Below are 20,707 nucleotides of genomic sequence, written 5' to 3'. Positions count from 1 at the left end.
GCAAATCAATGATCAATTCCAACCTTTATTCAACTTTCACAAGAAATCTCCTAGGGTTCAAAGTATAGACCCATTTGACGTAAAATAGAAGAAAAAAACTCATTTGAGCTGGAATCAATATTGCCTAAAACTTGAGACTCAGTCTAAACTTCATTCCACTGAACAACAGTTGAAGTTGCTGCATGCCCAGTCGATATAATAAGTTGCAAATGCATAGAATCAATAAATAACTTTTTTTTTATGAAACTCAGCTGTAAACTTCTGTTCAATTAATTGAAAATAACTCCCTACTAAATAAACTGTAAAGGTATAAATTCCAGACAGATTTAACAGGGTTCATAGAGTAGAATGTTCATCTGACGAATCACGAATAGCTAATAGAATGTTGCGAATTCACATTTCAATCTGCTGGCAATAATGCTATCTAAAACGCTTTCAATTGATAGTATATATAAATGCTCCTCGCACCTGAGCGTTTTAGAATTTTGGAAAAGTTTGTAAGGGACCGAGTCTGGTAGCTTGGTGACAGATCATCGACTGCCGTATGGGGCACCCATGTCATTACCGTAAGGCCCCATGTTTCCATATGAAGTCCCAGAAGCATTCTCATATGTGGGGGTATTACTATATGTAGGACCAGCACTAGACCCATCTGAAGGCCCAGACGCATTCCCGTAGGTGTAAGTAGGAGCATTACTGTATGCAGGATCAGTACTAGACCTATATGCAGGGTCCACATTACTCCCAAACGTAGGACCAGTGCTATTGCTCCCATATGTGGTATTCCCATATGCAGGAGCAGGACCTGTTGCATTTCCATAATCAGGACTAGTGTTACTATGATATGCAGGACCTGCAGCATTGTTCACATAGTCAGGAACTGTGTTACTCTGAAATGCAGAACCCGCAGCATTCCCATAAGTAGGACCTCTGTTGCTCCCATAAGAAGGGCCAGTGTTGCTCCCATATCCAGGACCTGCATTTATCCCAGGGGGAGTAGGTGATGGCCTGGGTCTTGCATACTCGGCAAATATAACCCAGCCATCCAAAAACTATACAACACAGTAAAATATCAGAAAGAGATAATATGGAAAAATAAGATTAAAAAAATTATTCAAACAACCAAATTCAAGATTATTACTAAAATAGTTAAACTTTAACTTTTTTTCTTAAAAAAAAAAGCTACAAAACGAAAACATAATAAAAATTCTCATCCACATCCTACACAATTGAACTGACAAACGGTAGATGGAAGGTTCAATTAGAGTTCTCAAAATTCAGCAGCTGTATGCTTTGAAAAGCTCATACACAAAGCATATAAAATGGACAGAGCAATTTATCCTATGTACTTGGATCTCATATTAATAATAATTATAATTGGTTGTATCTCATAATTTCAAGCAATGAAAGCACAAACTCACCTTCCCATCCATGCCTTCTATACCTTTAGCAGCAGCATCTAAGTTGGCATATCTGACAAAACCAAACCCCTTAGAATATCCTGACACCCTATCAGTCACCACTCTAGCTGTAAAAAGCAATAGGAAATTACTGATAATATTCGGAAAGAAAATATTCTTGAACATTCAAGGAAAGGAAGCACAAACCATGAACCACTTCCCCAAACTTGGAAAACGCTTCACTTAATCCCTCTGAAGTTGTTCGCTTGCTAAGTCCTGAAAATATAATTAACAAGGTGCCAAATAAAAAAAAATACTAATTAAGTTAAAATCAAAATCCCAAGTAAATAAAGAATCTCGAAGAATAGTTGGTTAAAATTGCAAACTATTGTCATACATATGTTTAATTTGTCAGGAGAAAACAAAATTGATTTGATGATTATTGATCACCGATTGTTACAAAGAAGCTCAATGTCTCAAATAAAAATATGAAAGTCATACCAATGCATTTAGTATTCTCTTTCTGGAGGCTATACACAGTTGTGCCAAAGCCTCAGATGACTAACAGTTGTCTGACTTTTAGTAGTTAACCAGGGAAAAAAATTGTTTCATCTCATTATATTAACCGGAATAACCCAAAAAGGTCTAAAATTGGAACTTTGAAGCTCTACCTCTAAACAGAAAGAAATGAAAGAAAATGATCATATGACCAAACCCAAACTAGTTAATCATGTAGAAGGAAATAAGCCAGAAATAAAGAACGGTAATCACCTAAAAGGGGGCAAAAAAAAAGCAGAATGATCACAAAAAAGTTTCCTGTTATGCTATTAACATCAAAGATTAAGTGCGAGCACTTTTTTGCTATAACAGAAAAACCAAACTAAAACAACTCAATTTAGTTTTTTAATTTTAGTTCACTAAGCTTTTCAGAAATTTCCATTTTCAGTTCAGTTAAATAGGAATGCTGAACCAATTTCCAGTACTTCTCATTTTGGCCACAGCTATATATAATAATTATCTCAAAACTAACCCCCTAGACCCTGTTTTCACTTTGCCCTTCCATCTAAATCTCCGCCTCTGACCCACCATTCTTCTTCCTCTTCTTCTTCCATCTATAGCTTTATGCTTCCTGTTCATTTTATGTGATCATTCTCCCACTCAGAGTCACAGATCCACACTCCAGCCTCCATCCACAGATCCTCAACTCTCTCTCATGCATCACTATTCACTTGGCAGCCATGAGTAAAAATGCATCTCTAATTAATTAATATAATTATGGAGATATATCATCTAATTAGTACCTAAAATTTAGCTCTCCAATCAGCTGCTTCAAAAAGAAATATGTATTAAGGTTTAGCTTTTGAAAAGAAAGAAAGAAAGAAAGAAAAAAGTCATGCATATTATTTTCAAGAGGCAATGCCTCGCCTCGCCTTGCGCCTCGAGCAAGGTGAGGAAAGGCGCTCAGCTCTTGCAAGAGGCCTGACGCTTTTTGGTGCTTTTAATAACACTGATTCTAGTTCATTGGGATTACATGCTTCAAGCCAATAATCTTGTCACCAAAAAGGAGTTCCATTGAGTTACAAGTCAAAACATTAGATATGCTATCTTCCTTCTCTTCTCCAAGCTTCAGTCAATATGACAGTCTATTATATTGGTGGCAACGCCTCTCAACTTAACATTGCATTTTCATAGAAATGTAGGCATCAGTGACCAGTCATGGGTTAGTTCCCTTTAAAACTATCAAGGATTAAAAATAAAGTAGCAACTTATGAATTTTGGCAACCTCGGGTGACAAGTTCTGGATTTCCTAGGGTCACAACCAAGATCCCACCAACACCACAACTAGGGAAAGAACTGAATCACACAATTCCAAAAAGAACTAGAAACTTGTAAAGTTTCTAAACCTTACAAATATTTAAATTCTGTGAATGGATTACAAAATCCCTTATCCCTTACCATACTATCCATTTGCACTTTATACTTCCACTTACTACATTTGGGTTGCTTCATTATCACCTAGATTCCATTGCATGAAAACGGCTGATCTTATGTATGCTACGAAATAATCAACAGAAAAGCAAACACTTATCTCGAGCTGCAATGCATCCACAGCATACGAAGAAACAAATCAAATGATTAAATTTTTCATACAAGTAACTAATAAGGAAAGACAAAAACCAAAACAATTTCCAATACACACATAATATAGCAAAAACAAAAGTTATCTAAACAACGATTTTGCAATACGATTACAACATTGAACTCACAAACCAAAGTGACAGAACTCAATAAATTGTGCTATATAAAAGGAGAAATATGCAATAACAAAACAACACAGCAATCAAATCAAATTAAGGTTGTTTACTGACAACAAAAATCAGATTTCATAAATTTTACATATTTCCTGTCATTTCCAACATTTTATCTGCTTTTAACAAAACCAAATGATGATCATCAACAGAGCCAATTGATATAACTGAAAGAGAATACAGGGAAATGAAGAAAGAGATTAGGAGAGGGGTACGTGCCAGAGACAAAGAGATTAGTGTTGGGGTCAGCCTGTTGTCGAGCAGAAGTCTCCGCGGAGGTGGGAGGAGGAATGAAGGATGGAGTGGAATTTGTTGAGAAGAGGCGAAGCAAGCTGCGGGGAGCTGCAGCCAAAGCGGCCCTTGCCCTCATAGCCATGATCGTGTTGGTGGTGATGAAAGAATAGTGCGAAGGGTTTTAATTAAAACCCCAACGTCTCGGCCGCAGACAGACACCAAAGTGAAGCGCCTTAAGTTTCCTTTCTAGGCTGCGGTGTAATATCGAGACTAGGGTTTATGGATCGCCTGCAAAATTGCAAGCTCAGCCCTATTATAAACTCGTATTGTAGCCGACTAAGATAATCGCGGGTCGGGTTTTGGTATACACTGATCCGACCGATCAAAGTTTATTATTTAGTTTTCGATATTATTAAAAAGTTCGTTTTTATATTTTTAAAAATTTATTAAAATACTTTTTATTAATAAAATCATTATTTTATTATTTTTTATTAAAAATAAATAAACAAATAAAAAAGATAATTTTTAAAGTTTTATTTTATTTTTAAATAAATTTTTTTATTTAATCTTTAATTATTATCATTATTAATAAATTAATTTTTATATTTTTAAAAATTTATTAAAATATATTTTTTTTTTCAAATCTATTAAATTCTCCTCTTTCTCTTCTTTAAAAAAAATAAAAAAAGAAAAATAGTGATAATTTATTTTTTTTATTATATTTTTAATAATAAAAATAAATGAAAATTTATTTTAGAAAATAAAAATATTTTAATAAATTTCTAAAAAATAAAAATTAATTTATCTATAATAATAATATTTAAAAATTAAATATTAATTTTTCTTTTATAATGAGAAATGAAAAATACGTTAATTAATCTTTTTAATTTTAAAAAATATATTAAAATATTTTTAAATTTTCAATAATTTTTTCATTAATATTAATAATTAAATATTATAAAAATATCTAAAATAATTTAATAATCAATTAGTAAATATTTTAATGACTAATTAATAAAAAATTTTTAAAATTTTTAAAAATATTTGACGTACTTTTTAAAATTAAGTAATCCATTAATAAAATTTTCAATAAAAATTAAATAATTTTTTTTTTCTTTTTCTTTGCAGAGCTAGATTGTGAGTTGAATCTGTCACTTTTAGCCTCTTTCAACACAAATAGATGCAAATTCATTGCTCTAATCCAATATGAACTTTAGTTTCACCATGCCAATTTTACTTTATGTTATTTACTATTTACAATTAGCTTTAAATTTTAAATTAGTTAAATAATTTTTTAAAATGATTTTAGATATTGATCATTTAAAATTAATGCATTTTTAAATTTATTATTTATGAGTTTAATTAATTTTATTTGATAAGTATGTAGGATAATTATTAAAAATTAATAATTTTGATAATATTTAAATTATTTTTTAGATAAGATTATTAAAATAATAATTTTAAATATTAATTAAAAATATTAAAATAATTATCATATATCCTATTATTAGATTTACATTTAAATATTAAATAATTATAAAAAATAATATAAAATAAAAATTTATTAATATTAAATTATTTGATAATAAGTGGTTCTTTTAATTATTAATAATTATATTAAAAGTTGAAATTAAATTTTAATTAATTATAAAAACAATATAAAAATAATAGTTTTGATAATATAAAATTATTAGATAATGTATTGATCTTTTAATTATAACAATTATATTTTATTTTTAAAATGAAAATAATTGTTATTATCAAAATTAATTTAAAATTGGTAAATAAATATGTAAATTTTAGGATATACATGAATAATAAAAAAATTTAAATTTTAATATTAGAAATTATAGGATAATAAATAATAATATAATTTGGATAATGACAAATTAATTTTTAATTAAGAATATTAAAATAATTGTAGTAATATTAAATTATTAAATAATAAATCTAAATTTTTAAAATTAAAATTAGAAGATAATAATTAAACTGACTATAATAATTTTAAGAATTAACTATCAACAATATATATAAAAAAATCTAACAAATTTAATATAATCTAAAAAAATTTTATATGTAATTATAAAAAATTAATAATTTTAATTACATAAAATTATCATATAATAAGTTATTGCTTTAATTATTTATATTTATATTTATATTTTAAAGTAAACAATAATTTTTATTATCTCAATTTATTTAAATTAATTAAATAAATATGTAAATTATGATATATATATATATATTAAAAAATTAAAATTTTTATATAAAATTATCAAAACAACACATTTAAATATTAATAAATTCTAAAAAATAATAAAAAGTTAATTTAAAATTATAAAAATAAATAAATAAATAAATACAGTGATAGATTATAGTTTGAAAAATCAACTTAATTTTAAATGTTAACATTTTAATATTTTTTAAAAATTAATTATATACCTTTATTGTTAATTATAAAATATTAATAAATTTAGTAATATTATGTTTTTTTTTTAAAGCATAGTAATATTATGTTACAAGATAATAAATTAGTTGTTTATATTATTAATCATTATATTAAAAATTTAAAGTGAATAATACTTTTATTATCTAAATTAATTTTAAGTTAGTAAATAATTATTTTAATTTTAAAATATATATAAATAATAAAATAGATATTTTGAGATAAAATTTTTAAAATAAATTTTAATTTTAATAATATTAAATTGATAAATAAGTGTTTTAATTTAAAACGTTCATTATAAGGATAATAAAGTGATAATAGAAGTTATTTAAATGATAATGATAATTTTATATTTATTGAAAAATATTAAAATAGTAGTTATAACATTAAATTAAATTATAAAATAAAAAGTTTAAATTTATAAGATAATAATCAATAAATTTGATAATATTAATCTTATCCTTTTTAAAAAAAATAAAGTAATTATATAATTAATTTTTTAATATATTTAAAAGAGTTATAAAAAAATTATTTATATCAATTTTTTAATATGTTAAATTAAGTTTCAAGATAACTAAAATAGTTTATTTATTATTTTTGTACATCTATTTATTATAAAAATTCTAACATAATATTTTAATAAAATATTAATTATTTTCAACACGATTTTATTTTATTTATATTTTTATAGTTAATTTATAAACGAAATTATTAATATGGAAGAAAAAATAATAATCAATATATAAATTATTTTTATTCATAATTCGTAATTCTTTTAAAAAAATATAAAATTACTAAATTTTATTATTAGTTCGATTATATAATTTAGAAATAGATTTACTCAATTAAAAAATTAATATTAACTAATTTCAAAATAAATATTATATTTTGTTATAAATTATATGTTATATATTTTATTATTGTAAATTTTATAAAATTGTATTTTTTATAGAAAATAAAAATTAAACTATTATATTTAAAATTGATATATTTAAGTATTCATTTGAAAAAAATAATTTTATTGTATATTTTAATATTTATAAAAAATTTAAATTAAATTAAATTTTGTATTATTTTAAATTTATATTATTTTATATTAATATTTATATTTTATTAATTAATTTTTTTCATTATTTATAATATTAGTAATTATTTAAAAATTATTTTATATAAAAAATATAATAAATATAAATATATAAAAAAAATACGAGTATATATAATAAACAATACACGTTTAATTAATATTAGTGTCTCTAAAAGGATGATGACTAGCTAGCATTTAAAAAAAAAAAAACTTACTTTTATGAAAATCATTATCGGGTTGATCATGTGGATCCGTGCCCAATCCACTAGTGGGCGGACGGAAATTGAAAATTTTGATGGGGAATTGTCAACCCGGATAAAAAGAACCCGAGATTGATTCTTTGTGGATTTAAATTGACAAGTCTAGCCAACTTCTTTCATTTTTGTCGATTTATTAGAAGATACGTGGCGTAGCATAATTATGTGAACAAACGCGGGAGGTTCAGGCTTCTTCCAGAGTCTTCGAGTCTTCCTATAAATTCCAAACTATAATGCAACTGAACAACGATAGGGATCGTAGAGGAGAAGAGAAGAGCAAACAATGTCCTACCTATTGCCGCACTTGCACACAGGGTGGGCCGTCGATCAGGCTATTCTTGCCGAAGAAGAGCGGGTTGTGATCATCCGTTTTGGCCATGACTGGGACGATACGTGCATGCAGGTGTGTTTTTCTCCCTTCCTTTCACGAATAGACTTGGTTCAATCTGCGCATTTAAAGAATTTATGTGCTTGATTGTTGCGTGTGGCAATTTGGTTTCTGATCTCTTTCCTTTGGCTCAATGGCATGGTTTTTGTTAGGAGTCAAACCCGTAGGGCTGTAGTGCTGCGCCCGTTACTGAAGGTATTTTTATGAACGAGGCATTGATCTTTAGAATTTCTTATCTTTGTTATTTGTTAGCTTGAAAATGAAGTTTGGATAATTTTATATTTATTTGGATTGCAGAACCGTCAAAAAGATGCCATTGAGGAAAGATTAAGGTACATACGTGTTATAAAATTCAAAAGGTTACCCAATAATCGGAAAGTTTCTAGCAGTAGTCTAATTTCAAAACGAAATTTAAAACCAGAAAATTAGCTGTTGAGCAAAATTATATTTGGGAAATTTAACTGAATTATAGTAAAAATTGCTTGTAATATATGCTCTGGTATTGCTTGGTAAGCTAATGGTTTGGATGTGTTGTAATTTGGCATATTGAGTGTAAGTTCCATTGCAGTCCACATAAAGGCCAACATTCAGCTTGTTATTCCCTTTTGAGTTGCTTATTGCAGGATTTATAGTCTTGGCAGCGCTTTGCATACTTGCTGCTTCACAGGAATTCTTTTATTTTCTTTCCTTGGGTGCATTCTAGTTCTTTTAATTGTTTATTTTTTGGACTGTTATCTCTTGTTCATGCAATTCGGGAATTCTTAAATGTGCTGAAAATCTGATTTTCAAACTGTTGCATTTATTTTTTGAATTAGTATTGTTTATTTTTCTCGAGTAATAGCCTATCATGCTCTAACAATTTATGCAAATTTATTTTCTCTCATCATAGAGTGGAGAACACACAAAAGTCCGTGACTGCATTTGCATAACGCGTTGATTTCTGAGGTTGTGAGCTTTATGACCTCTACTTTCTGCTAATGTTTATGCAGTAGTTTCCTTTTTCTTGCATTTGTGAGATTTAATTTCTATTTCAGTTTTCAGAATAGCTTTAGGCGTTTGGACTGCAACATACAACAATTTTGAGTGCCTTGTACAGGTTCTGAATTATCTCTTGAGCTGCTCAAGAGTTATGCTGGTACTCTTAGCTTGAGTTTCCAAGATTATGCATCTCTCTAGATATCCTCTGCTTCTTGTTATTTGATCTTGCTAATTCCATTATGAAGTTGTAATTGTTTCATTTTGTTCCTCGCTTTCAGATGGATGAAGTCCTGGCGTCAGTTGCTGAGAAGATAAAAAACTTTGCCGTCATTTATCTAGTGGACATCACAGAGGTACCGGATTTTAACACCATGTATGAGTTGTATGATCCATCCACGGTCATGTTCTTCTTCAGGAACAAACACATTATGATTGATCTTGGAACTGGAAATAACAACAAGATTAACTGGGCTCTTAAAGACAAACAAGAGTTCATCGACATAGTTGAAACTGTTTACCGTGGAGCAAGGAAGGGCCGGGGTTTGGTCATTGCTCCAAAAGATTATTCCACCAAGTACCGTTATTAGTGCTTGAGCAAGCTCATTGATTTCTAGCTTTGCATGGTCCCGTAGAGGCAATATTGCAAATTTGCTATATATCTAACTCGGAAATACAATAGAAATTTGTCCTTGACATGTTCTTATAGAACCCTTTATAAATTGGTGGTCATTAGTGGAATTTACTTGGTATTGTTTGCATTTTAATGCAATTTACTTTTGAAAATATTTATATTAATTCGGTTCACTACAAATAAAGTTTTCTACTTTCAGAATTTTTATCAATATTTGAAAGTATTTTATTTACATGGAGATTTAGGTTCAAGTCTTTATACTTAAATTATAAATTAACTCAAATTAAGTATATTTTTTAATTATAAAAATCATAAAGTTCATAATATAATTTTAAAAATAAAAACTTAAGGAATAAATTAATGAATTTCATTAAACTTAATTAGGGAGTGTAAAACTATACTTTAGTCTATTCACCTCTTTGCATTTATTGAATTCAATTTTACATAAGTTTTTCTATGCAAAATAAGGGGATTACTATTTTTTTTATAGATATTTAGAAAATTATATCGCTATTTTAAAATTACTTTATAAAATTTAATTTCTTCGTTTTTTATCAAAAATTTTAATTTTAATATTTATACTGTTTAATTTTTATAATTTTAAATGTTTATTATTGTTTTAATAATTTTAAATAATTATAACATTTAATTTATCGAATTAACGTTAATGATTTTTAACAGAATATTTAAATAATTTGATATTAGAATGATTTTAAGTAGAGGAGGAACTGATAAATATTTTTAAAAACATATTGATGTTCTGATATTTTCGTAATAGGATTTAGTTTACGCGTGTAAGGAAAAGAGTTTTTTTTCTTTTTTTACTTACTAATAACGACTTACGACCTTTATGTGATATCTATTACAAATTCGTATGTACAGTTTATATGATATCCGTCTCTATTGGACATATTCATATGTACAGTATTATTAATCACTTTATTTATATCATGTTTAATTTTCTTCAATACGCATACCAATAAAGCTGTGAAGGAATAATATTTGCTCTTTTTTTTTATATTTCATTGTCGGGTTGATTTTTTTTTTATTGAATTTGGACTTATAGATGATCCGGTCTGTCATGCATATTAGAATCCAGCAAAAAACCGTTGGACAGGCCTGTATAGAGATATTCCAAATCCACTTGATTTGTTTTCGTGGATTCTGACTCAATCCAAATAAAATCCACTTGATTTATTTTGTCGGCCCTGATTCAGCCTAAACGATTGTAAGATTCATGAGAGTAATTCTCTCCATAAAGTAGCAGGAGTATTATAACAATTCCCGAAGTGATCTAGCTATTTTAAATTCGTTCATCTTACATTCTAAGGTCAGACTCGATTGTTTTTTTTTTTTAATTATTTTACAATCAAGGTCTCAGCACCTTCAATTTTTTAAAATTAATATAATTAAAAATATATTAAATTAATGACATTATATTATTTATTAACAATAATATTTTACTCTATTTAAAAAAAAGTTGTACCTTCATATTTTAAAGTGTTAATATCTTTAAATATTTATGTATTATCAAATGTGTAAGATAAAAATTACAAATCATATAATTTAATTTTTTTAAAAAAATTAGAGAAAATATTATTTTTATACTTTTTATTTATATCATTTTTTATAACATATTTCCTATAATATGATTGATTTTGGAAAATACACAAATATTTTTATATTTTATATCATTTTTCTTATATGACATATTTCCTATAATGTGATTGATTTTGAAAAATACACACTTTAGAAAAAAATTAAAGTTAAATTTGTAGTAAAATAAACATTTTTTAATAAAATTTTAATGAGCCTTTGTAACAAAATAATTATTACTTTGTTTTCAATAAAATAACCATATAAATTACATTTATTAGTTATTTTATATTACATTAATTTGAAATAATTAATAATTATTAACCTTAATTGTTCTTAAATTAATGGAATCAACAATTAATAAAATAACCATAGGAAAATAATTAATAATTATTTGCAGTTTTAGAAAGTAATGGCATCAACAATTTATTATATTAGTATATTAAAATATTAATAATATTCTATTTAGTCTATTTTAATAAATTTAAATTAAAAAATAAAATTTAATATTTTTAATTTCTAGTATATAATTCTTGACCTTTTAAATATAAAAAGAAATTAATCACTTAAATAGCACATAAAAGATAAGGCCGGATTTGTTTTAAGCACAGTGAAACCAGCAAGGTGCCAAGACACATAGGTTTTTTTTTGTTTTTGAATTAAAAGATAAAGAGACTATAAGAATTGAATTCAGAATATTTTTAATTAAATCGTATTTGTAGAAAATAATTTATATTTAAAAAATATATTTTTTAAAATACGATAAGAATGGAAACCATAATATTTTTAATTCAATCAAAAAATATTTTTTAAAAAATATTTTTTAATGGGATAATTTATTTTTTATTATTTAAATTTTAATTTTAAAAGTAAAATTTATTAAAAAATTTATATATAAAAATTTTAATAAAAATATTAAGGTGCAAAAAATAATTTCCTGAAATATACCTCACCTTTTTATTTGATAAAAAATATTTTTTATTAATAAATTTTTTTACCGTTCCAAACAACAGGAAGTACGAAAAATATTTTTTAAAATAATATTTTTCATGAAAAAAATAGAATTTAAATTTTAATGTACTTATTAAAGTTCAAAAACAATGTAATTATTATCAAATTAATTAAACTTATAAACTAGTCAAATTATATTATAAACTCTTAAACTAGTAAAATTAAATTATAAATTATAAAAATTAGATAACATGTTTGTTTATAATATTTTATAAATTTATAAGTTGAACTTAAAAGTTAAAAAAAACTAAGTTGGAGTGACTATTTTTTCATTTGGTTCCAACACTAAAGCCTTGTTTATTTTGGAGGATTTTTTTGGCTTTAAGAGGTGAAGAGAAATATCATTAACTCAAAGTGATTAAAGAAATAATATGAGGAGCAGGGATATTAACCCGAATTCTTTGGCTTGAATTGGAATGAGCCAATATTGCTCAAACATTAGTGACATCATTCGCAGATATGAGAACATAAACACATCTTGCTTCCACAAATAAATCTGGATAAAAGCAATTTACAATTTTGAACTAAAAGACCAAAGGATGATAAATTATCAAAATGAGTTGTTAATGAACACAACTAGAACTTGAGCATCTGATTCGAAAAGTATTCTATCCCAACCACACTTTTTAATTCAGCTTAATGCCTCTCTAATAGCCATAGTCTCAGCGCACTTAATCTCTATTTGATTGCGAAAACATCCGGCCTTAGCCGCTATAGAACAACCATTAGCATCTCGGGCCACACAACCAAAACTTAGCGAATCTTTTTGCGAGCTTAAAAAAATATCAATGTTAATTTTAATTCCAACCCTATTGAGGAGGAGACCAGACATTCAAAACCGATGCAGTACTGCTGTGATTGACAGTAGCAGTATGTGCCCTCCTCCATTGCTGCAAAATATTCAGCACCATAAAGAACACACCACTCACAGTCCTACCTTGAGTTTTCCAAACAATATTATTTCTATTATACCATAGAGTCCAACAGATCATGAGAATAAGGGAAGCATCATCAGTAGAAGCAGAAAGGAAAGCCAACGAAACCACTCCCTAAGAGAGACAATAGATGGTGCAGGCCAACCCAATGGAGAACTCAATCAGCAGCTTTGGGCAAAAGGGTATTGAACAAGAATATGCAAGACAGTTTTAGGAGCTCCATGATATAAAGGACACAAAGAATCAACAGGAACTCTTCTTGATTGAACCAAATAGAGGCAAGGAATAATATTAACTAAAGCATGCCAACAAAAATTAATCACTTTAGGAGGCACCTTCATCTTTCAAATCCGAGCCCAGATCTCACTATCTTCCTGACCACGAAAACCATCCACCAAAAATCTATAAGTACTCTTGATAGAATAGCGATCCTTGGAATCAAATTTCCAGTACCAAGCATCTTGATGCGAAGAAAAGCTTAACGGGATATTCAAAATACTATTTTTGTCACTATCACTGAACAACCGAGCAATTAATTCCTCATTCCATCTATGGCCTACCATAAGTTCTAAAACAACAGAGAGAGCACAATGTGGAGGAGGAGATGTCAAAATCAAGAAATTAGGCGCATCTTTAAGTCAATAGTGATCCTAAATATAAATTGACCTTCCATTCCCAATTCTCCAATAAGCACCAGATTTTACTAAACTCTGAGACTCTAAATACTATGCCACAAATAGCTAGGATTGTTACTCAAAGAAGCATAAAAAAAAGAAGTTGATGGAAAATAATGAGCTTTAATGAAACGGGCAACTAAAAAATGAGGCTTAGTAATAATATTCTAAACTTGTTTGCTAAGCATGGCTAAGTTAAACTCATAAAAAGCTTTAAAACCTAATCCTCCTTCAAGCCTATGCTTCGCCATCCTATGCCACCCCAACCAGTGAGTATCACAATTTTGTTCAGCCTCCTTACTCCACCAAAATCGAGTCATAATTGTTTACAAATCAAAACATAAAGTCCGAGGAAGCAAAAACAAACTCATGACATGATTAGGCAAAGATTGGAGAACTGTTTTCAAGAGAATCTCTTTTCTTGCTTGAGACAACGCTCGATGCTTCCAAGAATTCAACCGCTTCCACAATTGATCCTTAACAAAACTAAAAATTTCTTTCTTGTTTCTGCTAACATGAGATGGGAGGCCCAAATAATTATCCAAATCTGACTTCTCTTCAACTTGGAGCACTGAACAAATAGAGTCGCAAAGAGCCACAGGAGTATGCTTGCTAAAAGAAACAGATGATTTTTGAAAATTAATCAATTGCCTAGAAGCATTCTCATAAATGCGAAGAATACACTTAATCTCCAACGCTTCTTGAACATTTGCTCTGAAAAAAACCAAATTGTCGTCAGCAAAAAATAGGTGAGAAATTTGTGGACCACCCTGAGAGATCCTATAACCATGAAGACTGCCACGATGAATACTATCTTGCAATAAGCGGGATAGCCTCTCTGCACAAAAGATGAATAAATAAGGCGACAAGGGACCCTTACCGCAAACCCCTTGAAGGAGAAATAGGGCCAATCTCTCTGCCTTCACGAAGAATCCAATAACAAACAGTATAAATACAAAAAAAACACCAAATCAACCCATCTCTATGCAAAACCCAATTGAAGAAACATGTCACGAATGAAACCCCACTCCATTCTATCATAGGCCTTGTTGATGTCCATTTTAAGAGCCCCAGATAACTCCTTCTTCCGATTAGAAATACTAAAACCATGCATAGGTTCAAGAGCTAAAATAATATTATCCTGGATGTTGTGTCCAAAAATAAAAGCACTCTACCTTTTCGAGACAATAGAAGGCAAAATAGACTTAAGACGGTTAACTATCATCTTAGTCATGATCTTATAAACCACGTTACAGAGGCAATAGGGCACAAATCACTCATCCGCTCAGGGACATTCTTTTTAGGGATCAAGACTAAAGCAGTCTCATTCAATTTCATAGGGGAAAACCCTGAATTCAAGCAATCAATACATAAGCGAGACACATCCTCTCCAATGATATCCTAATAATGCTAGAAAAAGCCAGGATTGAAGCCATCTAACCCAAGTGATTTATCAATTTTCATAGAAAATGCTGCAGACTTAACCTCATAAAAACTGTAAGGAGCTAAAAGAGAGTCATTCTGATCTTGAGACATCAAAAGAGGAACACACTGCAAGATTGGCTCAGAATTACAATTTTGAGTAGTAAAGAGAGATATAAAATAATCAGACATCACCCCCTCCAAACTCGAACTCCTATCATGCCACACATTCGAGTCATCTAGCAATCTATAAATTTTATTTTTTTTCCGCTTTCGAGCAGAAGCAACATTATGGAAAAATTTGGTATTAGCATCACCCTCCTTAAACCAAAATTGTTTGGCACGTTGCTTCCATGAGACCTCACGGAGATTTAAAAGCTTAAAGAAACGAGATTTAGCTCTTAAAAACTCATCCATATGTACCTGAATATGAGAGCCTCGAAGATGAGACATAGCAACAAGCACTCTTCCATCTCAGCTTTATGAAGAATTTTAAGATTCGCACCCCATGATTTCAAAGCATTACTATACGCCACAAGCTTGTCCCCAACATCCATAATTGCAAATTGCTGCCAAATATCTGAAATTAGGTTCCGACAGCTTGGCTCACAAAGCCAAGTATTCTCAAATCGGAACCGATGAGCATGACGCCGATCCACAAAGTATTTAATAGCAAGGAAAAGAGGCAGATGGTCCTGTAATACCCGGCTCGAGTCCGGCCTCGACATTCCTGTAGTCCGGTGGAATCTCGGGTGGCGGAACCCTCGAGAAGGGTAATGCATATGTTTTCCAAGGTATTTTCACTTGTTTTCATGTTTTGAAGTGTTAAAAGACTTGAGTTTTGAAAGAAAGGCAACAAGGGAGAAATGCAAAGGTTCGGCCGCCGAAGGTCACTTTCGGCCGCCGAACATTGCATGGTTGCGGCTTCACGTTCGGCTGCCGAAGGTGGTCTGGCCAGCCACCTATAAAAGGGCCAAGGGTCGGTGGAAGGAGGTTATTTCTCCTCCACTTGCAGCCAGAGGTGAGTTTCAGCCTCTCCTACGTTGACCTGCATGTTTTCCATGATTTTCATCAAATCTTTCAAGAGTTTTACGAGTTTTGGTGACTTTTGAAGGTTTTGAGCAAAAGAACCAAGTTTTGAAGCTTGGAGCTTTGGAAGAGCTTTTCTTCATATCTCCACGTTAGGATCCTTCATCCTCAAGTTGTGTAAGAGGTAAGTGAAGATCCTGAGCTTCTTTGATGCTTTTGAAAGGTTTTCTGAAGTTTGTATGGGTAGTATGCATGTTTAGGTTTAGGTGAGGTTTTTGATGATTTGTGGTGTTCAACCATGTTTCAGTGTTATGTGCTATGTTTGTTTGGGGTTTTAGGGTAGTTTTAGACCCCTTTGTGCATATATCTCTGTATATGCTAGTTGGGAGTAGTTGATATGCATGTTTGTAGGTTTTTGGGCAAAGGTTGCATGAAACAGAGCAGGGTTCTGTCCTTCGGGCAAAACCAGGTTCGGCCGCCGAAGGAAGGTTCGGCCGCCGAACCCTTTGTGGAGGCAGTTTCGGCTGCCAAAGGTTGCCCCCGAAAGCTAGGCTTTCGGTTTAGAAAGGGACTTTCGGCCGCCGAAAATGTGTGAGTTTCGTCTCTGGACGAGACCTTCGGCTGCCGAAGGTGCCGCCGAACATGCATGAGTTTTGTCTCTGGAGTGGGGTTTCGGCCGCCGAACTTGCCGCCGAAAGTGCCCTGTCCAACTTTCTTTTGCATGTTTTCTATGATGGCTTTAGGATTGGTTAGAGGGGTTTTGGGGAGTTTCTGAGAGATGTTCTTGAGTGAGTTTAGTCCCTCATTTCAGTCCACCTGTGTAGGTACGGACCAGAGGAATCAGGGAAGTCAGCAGTGAGTCCAGTGTCAAACCCTGCAGAGTCAGTTCAGAGATACCTAAAGGTGAGTGGAATTTAACTTAATGTTTTAATATGAGAACTGATATTTTATCATGCTTCATGCATCATGAATATGCTATAGGGTGAGTGCATTAGTGTTCACAAAGATGATGCATTGCATTTATCCTTGTACTTGGCATTGCTCCTTGTACATTGCTTATGTGAGACGGCACGGACTTCGTGAGGATTCATTAGCCCTCAGAGGAAAGACCTGGAACAGCCCTACGGGGACCAGGCACAACACAAAGACCTGGAACAGCCCTACGGGGACCAGGCACATGGTACTTAGGTACCCCAGATGAGATAGAGGGAGTTTTGATCCGTCCGGCCGAGGTGATGTGATTATGTGTTGCATTCCATGAGAGCATGTTTTATCACCTGGTATTTTATTACTATTCTACTCACTGGGCTATCGTAGCTCATCCCTCTCCCCTAACTCCAGTTGTGCAGGTTCAGAGGTCAGAGAGAACTCAGCAGGGTACAGGAAGAGAGCTAGTGTGGACATGTAAATGGATAGAGAGAATGTATATGTACAATGTATAGCCTAGTGCTTGACTATAAGACTTGTAATCCCTTTGTGGAGTCACATGATCAGTTTATGTATGTTTCTTTATGGTTGTATGTTTATGAGCAAAACCAGGCTTAACATTCTGAGTTTGATCCGCCTAGAGCCATGAGGAGCTCTAGTAGGGATTAGTAGAGAACAGAGAGAGTGCATGCACAGGTTAAGCCTTGGAATGAAGAAAAGTTTTATGTTTTTACAGCACATGTATGATCATGTATGGGATTTCACAGGTATACAAACAGGATAGCAGGCTTACTACGGGTCCCGGCGACCTTAAGTCGATCTGGATCCTAGTGCCGGTGGCAGTTCGGTTTCCGGGCTGTTACAGATTGGTATCAGAGCCCTAGGTTCATATGGTCGGACCTATAGAGAGAGAGTTGTGGGCTCATAGAGAGGTTTAGCAGGTCAAGCACCATAGGAAAAACATGTCCACTAGGATAGGATGTTAGTCCTGTCGCTATATGCTGATGTGCAATGCCATGAGTTATGCATGTGCATTTTTTTTGATGTGTTGCTTATGTATTATGTGCTTTGTTGTCCTCCAGAGAGTGAAGATGCGAGGAACTCGTCGATCCGCGAGATTGACTGGAGTCCCACCTGTAAGTGAGGGTACAGCTGCTCGTCCACCTGCCTTGCCAAGGGCAAGATCTCACAGGTCAAGCAGGGAAGGAACGTCACGAGACCCGAGAAGGTCTTCTGACGAGAGCAGGAGAGGAGTAAGTAGAGAGGGAAGGTCAGTAGAAGAAAGAGGGGTGATGGAAGAGGAGCAGAGTAGAGATGTAAGCATGGGTGTAGGAAGGTCAGAAGAAGGTATGGGGGAGTCCCAGGGAGGCATGCAGGCCTCGGGGTTTGGCTATCCACCCTTTCCTCAGGGCCCAGAGTATCCGATGGGAGGCACGTCGGATTACTCCAGTTTTGCCCCATATCCACCCTACATGCCATATATGCCCTATCCTTCCTTTTATCCACCATATCACATGTATCCACCCCCACCTGTTCATCCAAGTCCAGTACAACCTGAAGTGAGGGAACCAGTTCCTCCACCACCACCTCCTGAACCAGTAGCCCCTGTTGTGGAAGCACAACAACCCAGTTCTTCAGGGGGAAGTAAGGTGAAGATGACCGAGTACTTAAAGTTGGATGCTCCTAAATTCAATACAGGAGATGTATCCAAGACGGCTTTCAAAACTAGATATGGGCATTATGAGTTCCTTGTGATGCCGTTCGGGTTGACTAACGCCCCTGCAGCATTCATGGATCTCATGAACAGGGTTTTCAGGGAGTACTTGGATCGTTTTGTGATCGTCTTTATTGATGATATCTTGGTGTACTCCAGGAATGCAGAGGACCATGCCCAGCATCTGCGGATAGTGCTGCAAACCTTGAGAGAGCATGGCTTGTATGCCAAGTTCTCCAAGTGCGAGTTCTGGCTAAGGAGCATTTCCTTTTTGGGACATGTCGTATCAGAGGAAGGCATAGCAGTAGATCCCAAAAAGGTAGAGGCAGTAGCCAATTGGCCTACACCCACTACAGTGACAGAGATCAAGAGTTTTCTGGGTTTGGCAGGCTACTATCAGAGGTTTGTTCAGGACTTCTCGAAGATAGCTGCTCCTATGACCAGACTGACCAGAAAAAATCAGAAGTTCATATGGTCAGAGGAATGTGAGGAGAGTTTTGCAGAGTTGAAGAGACGGTTAACTTCAGCACCGGTGTTAGCACTGCCGATCAGTGATGAAGATTTCACAGTGTTCTGTGATGCATCCCGAGTGGGATTAGGTTGTGTGTTGATGCAGAATGACAGAGTGATAGCTTATGCTTCTAGACAGCTGAAGAAGCACAAGCTGAACTATCCGACACACGATCTGGAGATGGCAGCTGTTATCTTTGCACTTAAGATGTGGAGGCATTACCTCTATGGGGTAAAATGTGAGATCTATACGGATCATAAGAGCCTGCAGCACATCTTAAGTCAGAGAGAGTTAAACTTGAGGCAGAGACGGTGGGTAGAATTGCTCAGTGATTACGATTGTAAGATCCAGTATCATCCGGGCAAGGCTAATGTTGTAGCTGATGCCTTAAGCCGAAATCACTTGGCAGTTTATCCCACATTGCAGTAGAGAGAAGACCGGTGGTGAAGGATTTCTACAAGCTCGTGGAAGAGGGTTACAGTTGCAGTTATCTGGTACAGGTGCTTTGATCGCACAGATGAGAGTGACCCCAGTTTTCTAGAGCAATGTGGCTCTGAACAGCACGAAGACCCCGAGTTAGTGAAGATTGCCAGGACTGTTCAGTCTGGCAACAGTGCAGAGTTCAGATTTGACGTGAGGGGATTCTTCGGCACGGTAAGAGGTTATGTGTACCAGATGATAGCAGTTTGAAGGCAGACATTATGAGGGAAGCTCATAATGCGCGGTATAGCATTCACCCGGGAGCCACCAAGATGTATCAAGATCTGAGAAGGGTGTATTGGTGGCCAGCAATGAAGAGAGAAGTGGCACAGTTCGTGTCAGCCTGCGAGACATGTCAAAGGGTGAAGCTAGAGCACCAGAAGCCGGCTGGAATGCTTAACCCACTGCCGATTCCAGAATGGAAATGGGAGAACATAGCTATGGATTTTGTAGTGGGTTACCGGCGACGTCTAACAGACTAGACTCCATATGGGTGATTGTGGATAGACTCACTAAATCTGCCCACTTCATTCCAGTCAGGAGTAACTACTCTGTGGACAAGTTGGCGCAGGTGTATGTAGACGAGATAGTAAGGTTGCATGGAGTTCCAGTGTCGATAGTATCAGATCGAGGACCTCAGTTCACCTCCAGGTTTTGGCGGGAGTCTGCAAACTGAAATGG

General features: G+C 32.6%; 2 protein-coding genes across 8 annotated transcripts; one reads left to right on the top strand and one right to left on the bottom strand.

The window, feature by feature from the left end:
- Positions 1–216: 216 nt before the first annotated feature.
- Positions 217–4,244, bottom strand: LOC110612126 (organelle RRM domain-containing protein 2, mitochondrial). Its single transcript, XM_021752811.2, has 4 exons — positions 3,929–4,244; positions 1,608–1,676; positions 1,422–1,528; positions 217–1,052 (listed from the first exon to the last, which is right to left on the bottom strand). Exons 1-4 carry the CDS (start codon positions 4,083–4,085, stop codon positions 531–533), a joined length of 855 nt encoding a protein of 284 aa, XP_021608503.2. The 5' UTR covers positions 4,086–4,244; the 3' UTR covers positions 217–530.
- A 3,648-nt stretch (positions 4,245–7,892) lies between these two features.
- Positions 7,893–9,879, top strand: LOC110612130 (thioredoxin-like protein YLS8). 7 transcript variants are annotated; one of them, XM_043954642.1, is made up of 6 exons: positions 7,993–8,133; positions 8,271–8,313; positions 8,416–8,450; positions 9,008–9,063; positions 9,160–9,253; positions 9,375–9,879. In XM_043954642.1, exons 5-6 carry the CDS (start codon positions 9,248–9,250, stop codon positions 9,681–9,683), a joined length of 315 nt encoding a protein of 104 aa, XP_043810577.1. In that variant the 5' UTR covers positions 7,993–8,133; positions 8,271–8,313; positions 8,416–8,450; positions 9,008–9,063; positions 9,160–9,247; the 3' UTR covers positions 9,684–9,879. The 7 variants fall into 7 exon arrangements, with proteins under 7 accessions (XP_021608511.1, XP_043810577.1, XP_043810575.1 ...); XM_043954640.1 differs by having other exon boundaries at positions 9,153–9,253; XM_043954644.1 differs by lacking the exon at positions 9,160–9,253.
- The last annotated feature ends 10,828 nt before the right edge of the window (positions 9,880–20,707 follow it).

Source organism: Manihot esculenta, chromosome 3 (assembly GCF_001659605.2).
Source record: "Manihot esculenta cultivar AM560-2 chromosome 3, M.esculenta_v8, whole genome shotgun sequence".
In the NCBI taxonomy this organism is placed as follows: domain Eukaryota; kingdom Viridiplantae; phylum Streptophyta; class Magnoliopsida; order Malpighiales; family Euphorbiaceae; genus Manihot; species Manihot esculenta.
Note: the sequence above shows the minus strand (reverse complement) of the source record. Positions and strands in the feature narration are given on the sequence as shown.